At 37.2% G+C, this 20,271-nt stretch overlaps 1 protein-coding gene across 2 annotated transcripts in view; it reads left to right on the plus strand.

Moving 5' to 3' along the window:
* Positions 1-20,271, plus strand: part of LRGUK (leucine rich repeats and guanylate kinase domain containing) — a 115,494-nt gene that overhangs the window by 26,528 nt on the left and 68,695 nt on the right. For both annotated transcript variants that reach the window (XM_061198063.1, XM_061198064.1), the window contains exons 6-7: positions 7,331-7,455; positions 15,682-15,825. In XM_061198063.1, coding sequence (XP_061054046.1) covers positions 7,331-7,455; positions 15,682-15,825 — 269 coding nt within the window. The remainder of the gene's footprint in view (positions 1-7,330; positions 7,456-15,681; positions 15,826-20,271) is intronic.

Consider the following 20,271-nt stretch of genomic DNA (forward strand, 5'->3'; position numbering starts at 1 on the left):
CACTGACTTGGAGATAGAAACCCTGAGTAGTCCTATAACTATAAAACTAGTTCATTACAAATTAAAATCAATTAAATTAAAAATCTTCATACAAAAAACCCCAACTTTCAAGAACAAACCTTTCAAAAATGAACAAATTCTTTCAAAGATTTAAAATAGAAGGCATATTCACAATTCATTTTAATGAGGTTACTTTGATACCCAAACCAGACAAGGAACAGTAAGAGAAAGGAAAATGACAGGCTTATTTCACTTGTGATATAGATGTAAAAATCCTAAACAAAACATTAGCAAACTGAATCTGACAGTATATGAAAAAGATAATATACCATGACCAAGTTAGGTTTATCTCATGAATGTAAGGATAGCTTAACATTAGAAAATTTTAAAATGTCATTAACGACATGAACAGATTAAGGGAAATAAATCATATGATAAATAGATATAGAAGCTCAATAGATACAGAAAATTTAATAGAATCCATTCTTCATTCACAATAAAAACTCTTAGTAAACTAGTAATAGGGAATTTCCTCAACTTGATAAGAATGTCAACAAAAATATTTGAAACAAACTTTATCCTAACTGGGGACATGTTCTAAGCACTCTTTAAAATCAAGGATACAAGACAAGATAACCGCCTTTGCCACTTCTAACCGTCATTGTTTAAGAGGTCTTACTCAGCATCATAAGAGAAAGAAATGAAAGCAAAGTATAAAGATTGATAAGGAGAAAAAGTCATTTTTTGCAAATGGTATGATTGTCTACAGAATATAAAAAAGATCTTGCAATAAACTACTAGAAATAATAGAGTTTTGAGAGTTCAACAAGGTAGTTGGATATGACTTCAATAAACAGAAATCGATTGCATTACTCTATACCACAAACAAGCAACTAGAAAACACAACCTTAAAAAGAAACGCCATTTACAAGAATATGTATCTTATTAAAGATGAATAAGACCTGTCGGGGGAACATAATAAAACTTTATTGAAGGGTATTAAAGACCTAACTAAAGGGAAGTATATTATAGCATGTTCCTGCATATGAAGATGGGAGAAGATGTGTAAATATAATTTTATAGAAAATGAATCAGAAAGGCTAACAAACATATGAAGACATGTCAACCTCATTTGTATTCAGAGAAATGCAAGTCAAGCTCACGATATACTATATTATATCCATTCAGTTGACAGAATGTAAGAAATCTAAAAATACCATGTGTTGGAGAACACATAGGTCAAGAGGATCTCTATTTTTCTTCCTTATGGGTGTGAAATTAGTTCAACCACTTTGGAAAACAATTTTGTGCAATCTTGTAAAGTTGAACATCCACGTTTTCTATGATCTAGCACTTTCATTCCTATATATAGGAAGTTTAGCATACGTGTACCTGGAGGCTTGTAATAGCAAAAAATTGAAATAGCCCAAATATTCCTTCATAAGAGAGCATAAATAAATTATGGTATACTGATACAATAGCATTATCATATAGTCATGAAAATGAATGAACTGTATATATCTCCATGCACCAGTAAAGTTGACTGTTAATAAAACCAAATATAATTTTTTAAAAATTTTTTAAAATTAAAAAAAATTTTTAATTAAAACAAATTTTTAAAAAATTTTTGGCTGCATTGGGTCTTCGTTGCTGCACGCAGGCTTTCTTTAGTTGCGGCGAGCGGGGGCTACTCTTCGTTGCGGTCCGCGGGCTTCTCACTGCGGTGGCTTCTCTTGTTGCGGAACACGGGCTCTAGGCATGCCGGCTTCAGTAGTTGCGGTGCATGGGCTCAGCAGTTGTGGCTCGCGGGCTCTAGAGCACAGGCTCAGTAGTTGTGGCGCACAGGCTTAGTTGCTCCGCGGCATGAGGGATCTTCGTGGACCAGGGATCGAACCCGTGTCCCCTGCACTGGCAGGCGGATTCTTCACCACTGCGCTACCAGGGAAGTCCAAACCAAATATAATTTAGGTATAAAACCAAAGGGGAAAGAGAAGAAGAAATAGGCAATTCAGCCTAAGGGTTATCTCTGAGAGGGAGCCGTCAAGACGTGACAGGAGAGGGTATGCAGAGGTAGATGTAACTTATTGCTAATATTCTACTTCTTGGGCTGGGAATGGTGGTGGTTTCAAGAATATTCATCAAATTTTTAAAAGTAAATAAAAGCAGGCCATGTATGGCCAATGATGTGCCTGTCTTCATTAAAATTTTTTTAAATTTGAAACTTAGAAATTAATTTCCTTGAAAACAGTTAGTTACCAAATGTCAAAGTCCAGCACTATCAGAATTCCCTGGAGGGCTTGTTAAAACACCTATTGCTGGCCCCCACCCTCCAGAACTTTTGGTTAAGTAGGTCTGGGGTGGTACCTGAGAACTTGCATATCTAACAAGTTCCGGGATGATGCTGGCATTGCTGTTCTGAGGACCACACTTTGAGATCCACAGCTCTAAGCTAATCAGTCCTGTCTGTTATATCTTGAATGTCATGCTTTTCTCATCTGCTGCCATTCCATTTGTCCTTTTTTAAATGCTTTAGAAATTTGGCTGTTATCTTTTTTTAAACTTTTTGTATTTATTCAAGCTTTCCTTAGCGAGCATCTGTGTTTTCTATTTGAGGGAAAAAAATTGCACTTTTGTCTAAAAAAAAATTAAAAGAGAAGTATAATTATCAATATTAAAAGCAGTTATTGAAAATAAAAAACAAATCAGTTAATCAAGCTAGTAGTGCTGACAATGTGATTGTAGTAGATTATGTTAATACCTCAGAATGAATTGTTAACTCTAAAATATCAACTTTTTTAGTTAATCTTATTATGCTATTTTTTCCTTCTGTAGGTGGACAACTGATGATTAATTGATAATCACCCCAAATCGAAAGATGATAAACTTTGCCGAGGATTAGTATATTTATTTAGTCTTAAGAAAGGATGCAGTTTATTCTTTACCTATAAATATTAATTGATCATTGGAATTTATTCCATGATTATAGAATCATGAAATTTTTAAAAAGTGATTTATAGAATTTTTAAATCCAGACAGGACTTCAGGGATCATCTAGTGCTGTTATTTTATGGGAGAGGAGCCTGAGACTCAGGGAAACGTCCGATATTATTTGGTAAATGGTTGAGCTGAGACTAGTCTTCTGCATTCCATTGTTCTTCTCATGTTGCAATTCATTGAATGATTACTACTTTTATCACATAGCCATTTAAAGTGTATGCATATTTCATTTCTTAAAGAGATTCACTCCCATAGTGAAGAACATTTTTCACTGGTAAGGTGATATAGATCCTTCAGGATTGGTTTTGATTAAAGTCATCATTGTGGTTCTTTCCGCTAAGAGAATTGTGATGGATTTCCTATTTATTTCTTAGTAACTGTTTTCTGTACACCCGGCCCATATTTTATGGTTGTAGACAAATGAATAAGAGCCAATGCGGACTAGTGAATAATTCATGTCAAGCACTGTGAACTGCTGACAGCATTGCCAAAATGTAAAAATATATTGTTGGGCTTCTCCCTAGCTGTAAAGTTATGCTTATGTGCCTTTGGATTCCTTCACTCAGTTTCCACGAGGATCTAACATTCCACTGTAAAAGATTTATTCATAGAATCATAAAATTTTAGAGCTGGAATGCAGTATGATGATCTTGTGTTCTTTGAGTCTCTTTCTCCTGATAGTGGCCTTTTAAAATTAAACTATACCTAAGAGGATTAACTCAATAAGCTAATTCATTGTAATAGTTTAGTGGCTTATCTGATTCTATTTCTTCTTATCGGAAAGTCCCAAGACTTATGAAAGAATAACGTTAGGAGGAAGGGCAAGTAACATTTCATGAAGGTTCTTAAGAAAATGGGAGACTGGAGAGATAAAGGTATTCCTGAACTTAGAGCTCTGGATGGACCAGTCCTGCATATTGACTGTTGGCATTGCTGGCAGTCACATATGATGTGACCATGGGAGTAATTAGCGGGGGAAGCCGTTGCGCCACTGTGAAAAGTACTCTTTACTTAAGAGCCTGATTGCGGTTGACCCTTGAATAATGGTGGGGGTTAGGGGACCGATCCCAGAGCAATCGAATAGCCACACATAACTTTACAGTAAGCCCTTTGTATCCATGGTTGTGCACCAGTGGATTCAACCAACCTCTACAGATGGTGTACCACTGTAGTATGTATGTAGTGAAAAAAAAAAAAATCCATGTATAAGTGGACCCATACATTTCAGACCTGTTTGTCAAGGGTCACCTGTAATTTATAGTGCCTAAAGTTCCTTGAAATTTAAAGGGGAGTGAAGAGTTGGGAAATAGGAGACAGTTTCGGTGAAATGAACCTATTTCTCAGCAGAGGTGTTCAGTCAGCTCCTCGCCCTTTGCCCCAGTGCTGTGAGTGATGGCAGTGGCAGCTGTGGAAGCCATGGCCATGACTGCAGGGGGACATCTGTATTCTTCCTCCTTTTGGCCCTTGCAATACTAATTTCATAAAACATGACTTGCCCTACTAGTCAAAGCTAGAGAGTAAGCTGGATGCACCAAGGGAACGGCCTCTAATGTCTTGGAAAATTACTGTATACACAGTCAACAGGCTTTCCTTTTCAGTTCCCATTATCTCTTGACAGTGTCCGGATTCCTGTTTTCTAGTTTTCTAATCCTTGCCTGCTTCCCATGGGAGTGCTTCCTGACTCAGCCACCCACAAGCATTTGTTTTACTCGCTGTCATAATTCAGAGTATCCTTGTTTCTGTTGAAGCTGAGCTACCAAGACACTAGTGCTCCTGAAATAGGACTTAAAGACTGTTGCTTCCTCTGCTAGATTAAGACAAATGACCATTTGAAGTTTTCCGTGCTTAATTTTTCTTACCAAAGATTGCTACACTGAGGATATTTTATTTCATCTATAGAGTGATTGTTTAAATAGCCCAAAGAAAATGGAAGCAGAAAGGAGGATCGTGTTTGTGAGCATAAGTGTCTATTTGTAGAGCTAGTCTGGCAGGAAGCTTTATGAAAGTGGTTTTGAAATGCATGTTGACAACAAGCCGAACAGCCCAAGGATTGAATCTGGAACCAGTGAGGAAAATCGAGGCATTTCTGGTTCATTTGGCAATATTTTCTCATCATTGCTTTTAGTTTCTTAATTAAACACTGTGTCTGGCTTAGTTCTTTCAGAATCAGTCCTGGCCTGAATCCTCCTTTTTGTGCTGCTGGCCAAGAGGCAGAGGATGTGATTCCTTGGCCTCATGTGCTTGTAATTTAGTAACGATAACAATGCCTTATAATTGTGAGGTACTTGTACAACTCACTCACATACATTTTCTACATTTTTTCTCATGATCTAACTTTTGGCCTTCACGGCAGCCTGATGTTGTCTCCATTTTACAGATGAAAAATCTGAGCAGAGAGAAATTACATCACATAACTAGTAAGTAGTAGAGTTAGGATAACTACAAATAATTATGAGGCAAAATGTATGTTTCTGTGATACTTACAGTCCCTTCCTTTCTCTTAAAAAATTTGTTGATTCTGTGATTAATCTCCATAGGTGGGGTGTTAGAAGTTGACCAGAAAAGGCTTTGAGGAGGAAAGAGTTTGTCTCGAGTGGATACCAAGAATTGGAATTGCTCTGATATTTACAATTATAATAGTCACTGCCAAATTGCCTCCAGAGAGGCTATACCATAATGAACCCTCTCACCCAGTAGTATGAAAGAATCTGTTCTTCCAAAGCTTTAAAATGTTTGCCAAACTGATAGGCAAAAGATAGCATCTTAATTTGCTTTCTCCCGACTGCAGGTGAAGCAGAGTGTCTTTTCATATGTTTATTATGTTAGCCACTTGGATTTGCTCTTCTGGGAATTTCCTGGATATATTCTTTCCCCATTTTCTATTGGGTTATTGTCATTCTTTATGTTTTCTAGATAGTAATTCTTTGTATACTATATATGTTGTCAATATATTCTCCCAGTCTGTCACCTGTATTTACTTATGTAATTAAAAACTAATAGAAGTACAGAAATGAGGTTGTCAAAAAGAAATACTTAAGATGTTGGTTTAATGCAAATGTTAAAAAAGAGAAAAAACTTTAAAAAGTGGAATTTCAAATTAAGTCCTGAAGAATGGGTAGGGTTTAGAAATAAGTAGGAAAGCAGTATTTAAAAAAATTAAGAAAGTCAAGGGGTATATTCCAGAACTATTGAGAAGATTGACCTGGCAGAATTGGAGCATTCTCACTGGATTATTATGGGGATGAAATTCGATAAATAGGTTTTGCTTAAAGTAAAGGGCCTTAAATGCCAGAGTGAAGAATTTGGAATTCATCCTGTGAGAATTTTTTAATTGAAGCATGATATCCAGTCAATATTTTGAAAAAAATTAACCTGACTACAGTGTGTAAGGTGACTTGAGGGCACGAAGAAATGGATGTTAGAGGTATCCATTGGTGCTAAAGCTGAATTAAGTTGGCAGAGGAGTGAATGAAAAGGAAGGACATATTTGAAGAGATGTTTTAAAGCAAAAAATGCCAGGTTTTGGTGATGATCGGACGCCCTGAAGGTTACAAGTGGCTGAGAAAATGGTGATGTCTTAGGCTACTTGGGAGGGAAAACTGAGCTTGGGTGGAGAAGTGATATTAAATCCTAGAAATTTGCCAGAAAGATTGAGGACAGAGAGAGGTAAGTAGAATTGGTGACTTAGAGTTTACACTTTTAGGTGACTATAAGGATGGAACACAAAAGGTAAGAGTTAAATTTTAAAATAACTAGAAAATCAACAGATGAGGAAAAGAAGGCTGAGTTTAGGCCTCATTTATTATAAAGAGAAGAGAAGCCAGTATAGATAGAAGAAAAGGCTATTCCTCTCAATATCACCCATTTTCTGCAGATGACACCTCCCGGGCTGTTTCCCTGGTTATGGGGATGATAAAGTGCATGTGTCTCTCCAGGGCAACCCTGGATTCAGTTCTGCCTGTGGAAAAGTACAAGAGTTTCTCATGGAGACCATTAAGGAACCAAGGAAAAAACACTGCCAAGGTGGCAGCTTTGAACCACTCTGAAGTGTTTTTCCTCACTGATTAAATGAGTCACATATGAATGCAAAGGCAACTGAGCACACTCAAAAGCTATGCCTTTTAAAAAAAACAAACTAATTTTAACTGGTGCACTATTAACTTCTATATGAAAAAAATATCATTTTAAGATTTAGCATTCATCCTGTATTATCATAGAGAACTTTTTTATTTATGCTGTTGTCTGATTTTTCTAATGATGATTTGACACTAATTCATTTTTTCTTCCAAATGTTTCTAATACCATTTTCCTTAAACATAGTTGTGGTGTATAGGCAATGAGATAGCTGAAATCAACGGACTAGAGCTGTGTAGCAGTCTTACCCACCTTAGTTTGGCCAAGAACAAGATCACAACCATTAATGGCTTAGGAATGTTACCGATCAAAATACTTTGTCTGGTGAGTAACAAAAGTGTTATTCTTTATAGAAGTACTAGTTAATGTCTTAGTAAATATATGAATGATAGTTAGGATTTTTCAGTTTTATAAAGAGCTAATTCCTTCATGAAATGTCAGTGTCTTTAGTTTTGTTTACTCCTTTCCATATCTGGGGTGTGTGTGTGTGTGTGTGTGTGTGTGTGTGTGTGTGTGTGTGTGATGAATAATTCATGCTAAAGTAAAATGATTTCCTAATTTGGTACACAAATTCCATTTTTTAAAAGATTGACTTTAACACTGAGAAAGGAAGGCATACTTTTAGCAACTATTAAGAATATTTTTATAATAACCAAGAGATCACTGAAGAAATCAAAGAGGAAATCAAAAAATACCTAGAAACAAATGACAATGAAAACACGACGACCCAAAACCTATGGGATGCAGCAAAAGCAGTTCTAAGAGGGAAGTTTATACCAATACAATCCAACCTCAAGAAACAAGAAACATCTCAAATAAACAACCTACCCTTACACCTAAAGCAATTAGAGAAAGAAGAACAAAAAACCCCCAAATTTAGCAGAAGGAAAGAAATCATAAAGATCAGATCAGAAATAAACGAAAAAGAAATGAAGGAAACGATAGCAAAGATCAATAAAACTAAAAGCTGGTTCTCTGAGAACATAAAATTGATAAACTATTAGCCAGACTCATCAAGAAAAAAAGGGAGAAGACTCAAATCAATAGAATTAGAAATGAAAAAGGAGAAGTAACAACTGACACTGTAGAAATACAAAGGATCATGAGAGATTACTACAAGCAACTATATGCCAATAAAATGGACAATCTGGAAGAAATGGACAAATTCTTAGAAAAGCACACCCTTCTGAGACTGAACCAGGAAGAAATAGAAAATATAAACAGACCAGTCACAAGCACTGAAATTGAGACTGTGATTAAAAATCTTCCAACAAACAAAAGGCCAGGACCAGATGGCTTCACAGGTGAATTCTATCAAACATTAGAGAAGAGCTAACACCTATCCTTCTCAAACCCTTCCAAAATATAGCAGAGGGAGGAACACTCCCCAACTCATTCTACGAGGCCACCATCACCCTGATACCAAAACCACACAAAGATGTCACAAAAAAAGAAAACTACAGGCCAATATCACTGATGAACATAGATGCAAAAATCCTCAACAAAATACTAGCAAACAGAATCCAACAGCACATTAAAAGCATCATACACCATGATCAAGTGGGGTTTATCTCAGGAATGCAAGGATTCTTGAATATACACAAATCAATCAATGTGATACACCATATTAACAAACTGAAGGATAAAAACCATATGATCGTCTCAAATAGATGCAGAAAAAGCTTTCGACAAAATTCAACACCCATTTATGATAAAAACCCTGCAGAAAGTAGACATAGAGGGAACTTAACCTCAACATAATAAAGGCCATATATGACAAACCCACAGCCAACATCGTTCTCAATGGTGAAAAACTGAAACCATTTCCACTAAGATCAGGAACAAGACAAGGTTGCCCACTCTCACCACTATTATTCAACATAAGTTTTGGATGTTTTAGCCGCAGCAATCAGAGAAGAAAAAGAAATAAAAGGAATCCAAGTCGGAAAAGAAGAAGTAAAGCTGCCACTGTTTGCAGATGACATGATACTATACATAGAGAATCCTAAAGACGCTACCAGAAAACTAGTAGAGCTAATCAATGAATTTGGTAAAGTAGCAGGATACAAAATTAATGCACAGAAATCTCTTTCATTCCTATACACCAATGACAAAAAATCTGAAAGAGAAATTAAGGAAACACTGCCATTTACCATTGCAACAAAAAGAATAAAATACCTAGGAATAAACCTACCTAAGGAGACAAAAGACCTGTATGCAGAAAACTATAAGACACTGATGAAAGAAATTAAAGATGATACAAACAGATGGAGAGATATACCATGTTCTTGGATTGGAAGAATCAACATTGTGAAAATGACTGTACTACCCAAAGCAATCTACAGATTCAGTGCAATCCCTATCAAACTGCAAATGGCATTTTTCACAGAACTAGAACAAAAAATTGCACAATTTCTATGGAAACACAAAAGACCCCAAATAGCCAAAGCAATCTTGAGAAAGAAAAACGGAGCTGGAGGAATCAGGCTCCCTGACTTCAGACTATACTACAAAGCTACAGTAGTCAAGACAGTATGGTACTGGCACAAAAACAGAAATATAGATCAATGGAACAGGAGAGAAAGCCCAGAGATAAACCCACGCACATATGATCACCTTATGTTTGAGAAAGGAGGCAAGAATATACAATGGGGAAAAGACAGCCTCTTCAGTAAGTGGTGCTGGGAAAACTGGACAGCTACATGTGAAAGAATGAAATTAGAACACTCCCTAACACCATACACAAAAATAAACTAAAAATGGATTAAAGACCTTAATGTGAGGCCAGGCACTATCAAACTCTTAGAGGAAAACATAGGCAGAACACTCTATGACATAAATCACAGCAGGATCCTTTTTGACCCACCTCCTAGAGAAATGGAAATAAAAACAAAAATAAACAAATGGGACCTAATGAAACTTAAAAACTTTTGCACAGCAAAGGAAACCATAAACAAGACGAAAAGACAGCCCTCAGAATGGGAGAAAATATTTGCAAGTGAAGCAACTGGCAAAGGATTAATATCCAAAATTTACAAGCAGCTCATGCAGCTCAATATCAAAAAAACAAACAACCCAATCTAAAAATGGGCAGAAGACCTAAATAGACATTTCTCCAAAGAAGATATACAGATTGCCAACAAACACATGAAAGGATGCTCAACATCACTAATTGTTAGAGAAATGCAAATCAAAACTACAATGAGGTATCACCTGACACCAGTCAGAATGGCCATCATCAAAAAATCTACAAGCAATAAATGCTGGAGAGGGTGTGGAGAAAAGGGAACCCTCTTGCACTGTTGGTGGGAATGTAAATTGATACAACCACTATGGAGAACAGTATGGAGGTCCCTTAAAAAACTAAAAATAGAACTACCATATTACCCAGAAATCCCACTACTGGGCGTATGCCCTGAGAAAACCGTAATTCAAAAGAGTCATATACCACAATGTTCAGTGCAGCTATATTTACAATAGCCAGGACATGGAAGCAACCTAAGTGTCCATCGACAGATGAATGGATAAAGAAGATGTGGTACATATATACAATGCAATATTACTCAGCCATAAAAAGAAATGAAATTGAGTTATTTGTAATGTGGTGGATGGACCTAGAGTCTGTCATACAGAGTGAAGTAAGTCAGAAAGAGAAAAACAAATACCATATGCTAACACATATATATGGAATCTAAAAAAAAAATGGTTCTGAAGAACCTAGGGGCAGGACAGCAATAAAGACGCAGATGTAGAGAATGGACTTGAGGACCTGGGGAGTGGGAAGGATAAGCTGGGACAAAGTGAGGGAGTGGCATGGACTTATATATACTACCAAATGTAAAATAGATAGCTAGTGGGAAACAGCTGCTTAGCACAGGAAGATCAGCTCGGTGCTTTGTGACCACCTAGAGGGCTGGGATAGGGAGGGTGGGAGGGAGACGCAAGAGGGAGGAGGTATGGGGATATATTTATACGTATAGCTGATTCACTTTTATAAAGCAGAAACTAACACACCACTGTAAATCAATTATACTCCACTAAAGATGTTTAATAAAAGAGTGTGATGTGTTATTGATGAAATAACATTTAAACATATTTAAGCATAATATTTATTGCAGTTAAAACTTCATTGCTCTCAAATGAACCACTGGGCCCTGAATTTGGCAGTCCTTTTATATCACTATATGCCAGTTTCCCATTCTAGAAAACCAGAATTAGTGCTGAGAATAAATGAACAATTCCCATCAAGAAGTTAAAAATTTTAATTTTTTTCCCATAGAGAGCATGCTTCTTAAGCTGTATGACAATGTGACTATGACTGAATGAAAATACAATTTATTTTAAAATCAGCAGGATCATAGTTGTTCCAAAGATATATACAGTATTTTTGAAATAATAGTCTAGCTCATTAATTTGGGGGTGATTATATAGTTTGTAGATTATCTAGGATTCTTTCTTCTTCCTTTCCTTCTCCTTCTCACTTCTTACCCTTGGATGGCTTTGGTGTTCTTTATTATATCTGTCATGAGGTGGGCGGGGGGATTTTAAGCCATGAGGCTAGTAGCTTATTAATTTCTTACATGAACTATCCCACAGGAGAGTGTTGAACATGTTGTTTGAAATGACATCTTGGGTTATCTGCAGATTTTTGACATATACAATATACAATACCTGTCTTATTTAACCACAGACAGCTGAAGGTTGGCTATGTGCTAAGCCTGAAGTGCTTTTTCAAGAGCCTTCACTTCTTACAGTGAGTTAGGTGAGGGTAAAGTACTGGTTCCCAGTACTGAGGTTGGAAATGAAGCATGGAAATGTTTAATAATTTCCCTGAGTTTTTCTGTTTTCTGTCCACTAAGGCATGTAAGCAAAGCATAAATGAAAATGAATTTGGTAGGCTGAACTGCAAATTTAAAAATTATAAAAGAAAGTCACACTTTAAAATTATGATAATTTGAAGGATTATCGGCAGTATAGTCTATTCAATTTGCAGCTTGTTAGAACCTTATCCCTTTATTTACATATGTTTTTGCATTGGCATTCCCATTAACTTTAAGCGGAGCATGATATGTGGAAAGAGATTGGGGGTGTGCTTAAAGGAATGAGAATTGAACTGATTATTAAGAATGACATCACATAGCACTTTCATCCTAAGACTTTGTCTCAATAACTAAATAAATAATCTGTGTTGATAATTTCATCTCAAGTAGGTTTTATTTATTTATTTTTGGCTGTGTTGGGTCTTCGTTTCTGTGCGAGGGCTTTCTCCAGCTGCGGCAAGCGGGGCCACTCTTCATCGTGGTGCGCGGGCCTCTCACTATTGTGGCCTCTCTTGTTGCGGAGCACAGGCTCCAGACGCGCAGGCTCAGTAGTTGTGGCTCACGGGCCCAGTTGCTCCGCGGCATGTGGGATCCTCCCAGACCAGGGCTCGAACCCGTGTCCCCTGCATTGGCAGGCAGACTCTCAACCACTGTGCCACCAGGGAAGCCCCTCATCTCAAGTAGCTTTTAGAAGAAGCATAAAAGACTTATTTTTCCTACAAGTAGATTAGGTGGATTGTTCCCAACCCCCATCCTCATCACCCAAGATGAACTAGAAAATACAGAATATGCCATCATTCATTTTCCTTAAACTTTTTGAGAATAGGAAGGTTTTCTTTTCCATATATTAGTAAAATTCATAAAATAAAATGATACTCATTTGTTTCAACAGTTTTTAATACTTTTTAAAAGATTTGTGGTATCAGTAATCCAATTGGTTTACTACTGAAAGTAATTCAGTTTACAATTTAGAGAAAAAAGAACAATTCACTATACAAACCAGTTGTTAATTCTATTCCATCAACTTTTTTTTTTTTTAATAAATTTATTTATTTATTTTTGGCTGTGTTGGGTCTTCATTGCTGCGTGCAGGCTTTCTCTAGTTGCGGTGCACGGGCTTCTCATTGTGGTGGCTTCTCTTGTTGTAGAGCAACAAGAGGGCTCCAGGTGCGCAGGTTTCAGTAGTTGTGGCACGCGGGCTCAGTAGTTGTGACTTGCGGGCTCTAGAGCACAGGCTCAGTAGTTGTGGCACACGGGCTTAGTCGCTCCATGGCATGTGGGATCTTCCCGGTCCAGGGCTCGAACACATGTCCCCTGCATTGGCAGGCGGATTCTTAACCACTGCGCCAACAGGGGAGTCCCTCTTCCATCAACTTTTACCATAAATATTAGGGGGAAATGTGGTTCACTTATGGTCTGCTCTGTCAACCACCTCCTTTAGCAAGTAAGGACAATACATTCCAAACTTCAAAAATCATTTTGTCTTAGTAAAAGCCATTTGTTTTTTTTCCCTCCCAACTTGGGAGATTGAGAATATTTCTCGTTTCATTTTAGTTTCTCTCTAAAGACCCCCTTTTCCCTGCTAATCATGATAAAACAAGCAAGAAGAACTGTTCATTCAGGCACTAGATGTGCACTTTGAGAAGAGATGTATCAGTTTTTCATCATTGGATAAAGGGTTTTACTAGATAACTTTGACTCAGAAATTCTGATTTGGAATATTTCTCAGTTCTGCTTTCTTTTATGACCATAGGTTATCTAATTAAACTTTTCTATGCCTCAATCTGCTCTTGTGCATCTACCACTTTGAAAGCCATCAGAGACACTCTAAAGAAGAATTACAGTTCATCTTCCACATCTACAGCACTTCAAAGGTCTTTGGGGAAGAGGTGTATTATACATAAATTTGATATGTGGGCATATTTTAAATAGGATATTGAGGTCTTATTTCAATAAGTTAAATTAATAAGGATATTATGTTCAGTTTACTGTAGTTTTTTTCTTTCCCCTTTCTATTACACTTTCTAGAACTTTTTTGAACAGTAGGAAATTTGACTTAGGCAAATGGAGTTATGAGTATTTTTCCTTCTTACTATGGAATTTTTCAGACATATATAAAAATAAAAGGAATAGTTTAATGACCCCCCATGTACTATCATCCAGCTTTATAGATTATCAACATTCTATTAATATATTTTAAACAGCCATAGAATTATACTAATGAACATAAACCTTGCTCATTATTGAAGTGAAATCTTATGAAAAGTTGAGTGAAAATGAACTCTTACTGTTAAATACTTGGGGAAACATGTACCAGGAAAAATATTATAGATGGTAGAGAATACTATAATTTAATTTTTTAGTTCTAAAGTGCTTAGTAAAAGTTTTAAAAGTTTAAGTATGGGGGGAATTCCGTGGTGGTCCAGTGGTTAGGACTGCACACTTCCACTTGCAGGGAAACAGGTTCACTCCCTGGTCAGGGACCTGGGATCTTGCGTGCGCGGTGTGGCCAAAAAAAAAGTTTAAGGTTGGGTATAATGTGGCATTAATTGAAACCTCAAAATTACACTTTACTGTGATTCTCAACTCAAAGTTTAACTTTACTGTGGCTTAGTTTTATACCTCAAAGGCTAAAGAACCCAAGGAATTTTGAGAATGTTGGGAAATGAACAAGAAAATACAAATTATTGTTATCACTATAATTTGTTGTTATGGGTACAGGGGGGTTGGGAAAAAGAACAGTGTTTAAATCTTATATCTTTCTCTGTTTCATGGTATTGTCTAAGAAGATGCTTACGTGTAAATTATTTAAGAACTTTGTTTATATATCTATTGTTGTAAAACATGCCACCGCAAGTGTAGTGGCGTGGAGAAATTCTATTAGTTAACCATTTTATTAGATAGCAGTTCTGTAATCTGAGCTGGGCTCAGCTCGTGGTTCTGCTGGTCTTGCCACATCCAGCTAGCAGATTGGCTGGGGGCTGGGCTCAGCCAGGATGCTGCAATGGCTGGGTTTCTCCTCTCCGTTTAGTCTCAGGGCTCCTCTCCAGGTGACCTCTCCACAAATTCTCTCCAACAGAGTGGCTAGAGTTCTTACATGGCAGCTTAGGGCTCCAAGACACAAGAGGAGATGCTGCCAGGCCTTCCTAAGTCTTAGATTTGGAACCGGGACACTTCTGCCATATTCTTTTGGTTAAGGTAGGTCATAGGTCTATCCTGGATTCAAGAGGTGGAAACTCTACAAGAGCATGAATAAGTGGAGGCATGTACCAGACTACTACAGTGCTCATGATATGAGGTGATTATATTCAGAATATTTCTGAAAACAGAGTGTATATGGGAGTTAACAGTATTCAAGTGGTTTTCTGTGATGGTGATGAAAGAATTGCATTAAATTTACATTTCTAAAGATAAGCTTGGAGCTATGCCGCCATTAGCTTGAGGTTAGCAATGTCAAAAGCTTATACTACCTAACTTTTGTCTTTCCTATTGATTCAAACATTCATCTGCTTTACCTCTAGCGAAAATATTATGTTCTGAGTCTTCCAGCTGAAAGACTGGGCTTTCTTTCTGGGGTGTATGTATATGTGTTTAGGGAGGTGAAAGATGGGAATGGGAGGGGGGACAAGAATGTCTTACTGATTTTAAGAGGTTTGGGGCAGTATCCAGGATGAAAACTTGTCATTACACTTTTCCCTTTAGGACATTAAGTGTATTTTATCAATTTTAGAGCAATAACCAGATTGAGAAGATCACAGGTTTGGATGACCTAAGGGTCCTGCAGCTCCTGGATCTGAGCCACAATCAGATCAGTAGCCTCCAAGGCTTAGGGAGTCATGACTTCTTGGAAGTGATCAACCTCGAGGATAATAAGGTAATGTCATATTATACTTTATATGTCTTGGTTTTAGTGTCTATAATTATTTCTCAAGTGCTATCACATTCAGTGCCAGCTCAGAAAAGTTATTCTAGAAAACCTCCTGGAGCAACAGTTGAAGCACTGCTTTTTTTTTTTTTAAATAAGTAATAATTCTTAATTGTTGAAAATTTGAAGATTCCTAATTACATTGTTTTGAAGGTTTAAACTGCAACCAGGTGCACGTGACTTTGTGAAGTAGATATATTCGTGTGAAATTTGGGGTAGAAAGATGGCATTAGGAATGTCTGACGTGTCAGAGGAAGGAAACTAGAGACAAGAGAACAGCCTCAGGCTGGCGTTGCCTGTGCCCCATTTAATGAGAAGAGACACAGGAAGTGAATTCTTACATCCTATTTGCAACAATAGGGTACGTTCCCAACCCGAATGAGTTGGGGATTGGACTTACTCAAATTACCCTATCTGGCTTAATGCACACATTACTTCACCAATTATATCAATTGGCTTTCACTCTTAATTACATTTTATTTTTAATAAAGCATTTGTGCTCCTAATCATGGTGTATTAAGTTGGTACCTATAACTCACCTCTTATGCAATCAGATCTACATTGTGATTTTATTCATCTCGAGTACTTTTTCATATTTTGGGGAAAGATTTCATAAGGAAGACGAATGGTTATTTCTTCTTGAAAATGACAATTTTGGCTAACCCTGAAAGAGACATAGATCCTAGCTGGAGTGAGATGCGTTCCTGTGGAGATATTTCTCTGTTCGGCTTTGTTGGTGCTTATCAGCTGGGTCTGATGACTCTTTCTCCAATGAGCTTCCATTAGCTATTAGATTTCAAAAAATCAAGAAAAGGAGGCAATCTTTAGGTCTGAGAAGAAGTGGATTTTTAATCACAGGCAAAAGCTATTCCTCCTCATTTTCACTTGACTTGCATATTAAATTGTTTGTTAACTTCTAAGGTTAATTCTAGTGGGTGACTTTTGTTCACTGTCCCACCTGTCTTATGAAGTCAGAACAATCTCTGTCTCATATGGTTTTAGTGTCTTTTTCATGAAATGGCCATTAAAATGGTTTGCAGATACATACAGGTGGTGTTCAAACGGCAGAATGCACTCATTACATTTCAACTCAGTGCATCTCAGGATTTAGGAAAAAGAGTAATGGTAATAATAATGACAATTACAGTCATAAAATGATGCAGAGATTTTCATTGCATATTTATGCACAAGGCACTGTTTTAAGCACTTTGCATATATCATCTCATTTAATCCTCATTATAACCCTATTATTATCGCTATTCTACAGATGAAGAAACTGGAGCAGAGAGACATTAAGTAACTTGTCCAAAGTTATACCATATCCAGTGAATAGCAGAGCCAGGGTTCAAACAGAATGATTTGCCTCCAGAGTCAGTGTTCTTAACCCTGCAGGCTAATACATTAAATGAAATGCTAATGGCCCTCCCTTCAGAAAAGTGTGTGGTGTTGTCATGATCTAGAAGAGTGCTTTCTGGCTTAAATATAATGTGAGCCACATGTGTAATTTTAAATTTTCTAGTAGCCACAATAAGGTAAAAAGAAACAGGTGAAATTAATTTTTTGCTTTATTTAGCCCAATATATTCAAAATATTGTCATTTCAACATGTAATCTTTATAAAAATTATTGATGAGATATTTTATGTTCTGTTGTTTCATACTACGTTTTGGACATCTATTGTGTATTTTGCACTTACAGTACATTTGAATTTATCCTAGCCATATTCCCAGTGGTAAGTAGCCACATAGGGCTAGTAACTACCATATTGGGTAGCACAGGTCTAGAAAGACCTCATGAATAGTATGGTGTTCTCTTCCATTCCAGGAAACTTTTCAAATTATATTTGAAATAGTTGAAGAAAAAGAGAGGGATCATTAGGGAAGAACAGAGTTTATAATTTTCAAATGTTGAAGAGACTCCATTAAAAAAGAAAAAAGTGGCCACATGTCCCAAAGGAGAGATCCTTTGGCAACGATTGGGTCCGTAACAATGACACAATTCCCTCACTCCCCGCTGGGCAGGTTGGGGAACAACCAACAGTATGTGAAATATTCTGTAAGCCGAGCCATCCAAAGATTTCCTCAGAGATTTTTCTAGCACTACTGAGAATACTGTGTATCAAGGATGGAGAATTTATCATTTAAGGGAAACATAACATAGCTATTGCTTCTCATATGATTAACTTGATGTTAGGAATATTATCTTATTGGGAGCACTTTTATCAGTATTATTTACTTGGTATAAGCTGTTGAAACATTGCCGTAACTTCACATGATCATTTGACCATCTCTTTTAAGATTTTTGCAAATTCATCATGAGCTGGTGATTTGGGGGCCTTTGTCACTCTCCACTCTACAATCCTTGTTAGATTTTAAGTCATTTCTATCATTTAAAACTCATCCCCAAAATGTTAACTCTATTATAACCTCAGCCTTTTCTTCTAGAAGCAAAATATTGGTCTGGGAGTTACTTAGAGACTGCTGTTTTACTTCTCTGAGTCTTACTTAGTGTCATTATTTCACCTCTATCTATCTAGCATGTATTTTACGAAAAAGACTTAACAGGCCTCTTTAGATCTGGATGGTTAGGCTTGGAGAGCATGGCTTAAAAGGAAATGTCAAAGAAAGGAGCCAACTTCTCCATACATAGTGGAAGTTGAAAGGCTTCTGCTTGGTGGGGGTTAGCCAACAGGGGCAGAGGAGATCAGGGAAGAAGGGTAGACCGGAATCTGGGGATCAGCCCTGCTGGTATGACATTCTTGGCATCAGATGGCTGAAGTTCCTTTCAGAATATAATCTTTCTGGCAGTGTTTCACTTTAGGTGGTTTGGGGGTGTTGTGTCTGCACACCTTTTGTGTTCGCCTGTGACACACACAGCCTTGGTCTTGGCATTTGAAGAGAGAAGACTTGAGGGTGGGTCTGCTGCCGGGTGAGGTCTGCAGGACGGGGTGGGTGGCGCATGCAGGATGGCCTGTGCCTGGTGCACATCACCAGTTCAGCAGAGGTGGGCACTGGTAGCCAGGTGCCTCCACATGTGTTCCCCTCTGCCCTTACCCACTTCATCCTACCTTTGAAAGGACTGGGAGGGGAGCTGGATCCCTCTCATTTGACTCTCAAAAGACTGGCTCATCCCAACTGACATCTTAGTGATAATATTTTACATAGTCTGTGATTATTCTATTCATAGTGTTCACAGCATTTACAAGATCTTTCCATGTTAAGCACCATCGATGTTACCATCTTCTAAAATGGCTGCCTAGTGTTCCTATTATGGGACTGTGCCATGACTCATTTAATCACATAATGATGGAATTTTTCAGAATTGAGAAAATTTTAAACTTTTACCAAAAACGTTAGACCGAATGCTCATGTGTCTAATTTTTGTCTGTCTGATGATCTTTTCAGTATAAACCTCTTGAAGTGGGATAGCTGGTTTATAGCTTAAGCATGTGTAACACATCCACTCCCACCAGCGATGTCTGTAAGTGCACGTGGCCAGGATGCGTTGGTGAGACGTGTTGGCTGCGAGGAAACATCTCCTCCTAACATTTGTGTTAGGTCCAAACACAAGAGCTGTAGGCTAGAGGGGAATCAATCTATTGATTGATTGAGCAGTGTGAACCAAAGTGACTCTTCCACCTTCCCAAATAACACAGTATTTAAAAATTGATCCTTTTATCTTGTAGATGATCCAAATGGCAGTTTAATGGAGAGTCTAGTCATCTTATGGAAAAAGCATAACATTGCTATAACCAGATTAATGTGTGCAGGTTATATATTGTAACTCGGAATTGACCTTTCATATTGTCTTTGAAAATGGCATCCTTAGAACATGGCACATGTGTTCCTCCCCTGATTTAGCTTTGGGAATAGCTTACATTTCAACTGCATTTTGTGGTTGGATAACTCAGGAACTATTAGTGACTCTGCTGTTGGAGTGATCTTACCATGCATGCAGAAATGACTTGGGGAGAAATAGAAATGAAAAAGTGATTATTAATTTTTTGCAAAAGTTCAGCATCTACATCTGAAATAAGATTATAATTATGCTAATTACAGGACATTTAAGGAAAACTGTCTTTAGTTTAGTGGAGAATTGAGGCCTGCTGCCACCCAAGCTCTATCCCTGCTCAAATTAAGGAACTATCAAGCAACCTTTTTCCCTCTTACTTTTTAAAGTCGTGAAACATTACCTATACAAAAAAAAGTGTATAACACATAAACGTACCGTTTAGCAAAGAATTTTAAGGTGAATAGTCATGTAACATTCACATCAAGAAATATGTCATACAATCTCCCATGTTTACCTTTTCTTAAAACAATTATCTCATTGAAAAAATGATAGAGCTACACATGTACATGCAGTAAGAAGGCTTCCCCAGTCACAGATAACCACA

This window comes from Eubalaena glacialis, chromosome 8 (genome assembly GCF_028564815.1).
Source record: "Eubalaena glacialis isolate mEubGla1 chromosome 8, mEubGla1.1.hap2.+ XY, whole genome shotgun sequence".
NCBI classification, from domain to species: domain Eukaryota; kingdom Metazoa; phylum Chordata; class Mammalia; order Artiodactyla; family Balaenidae; genus Eubalaena; species Eubalaena glacialis.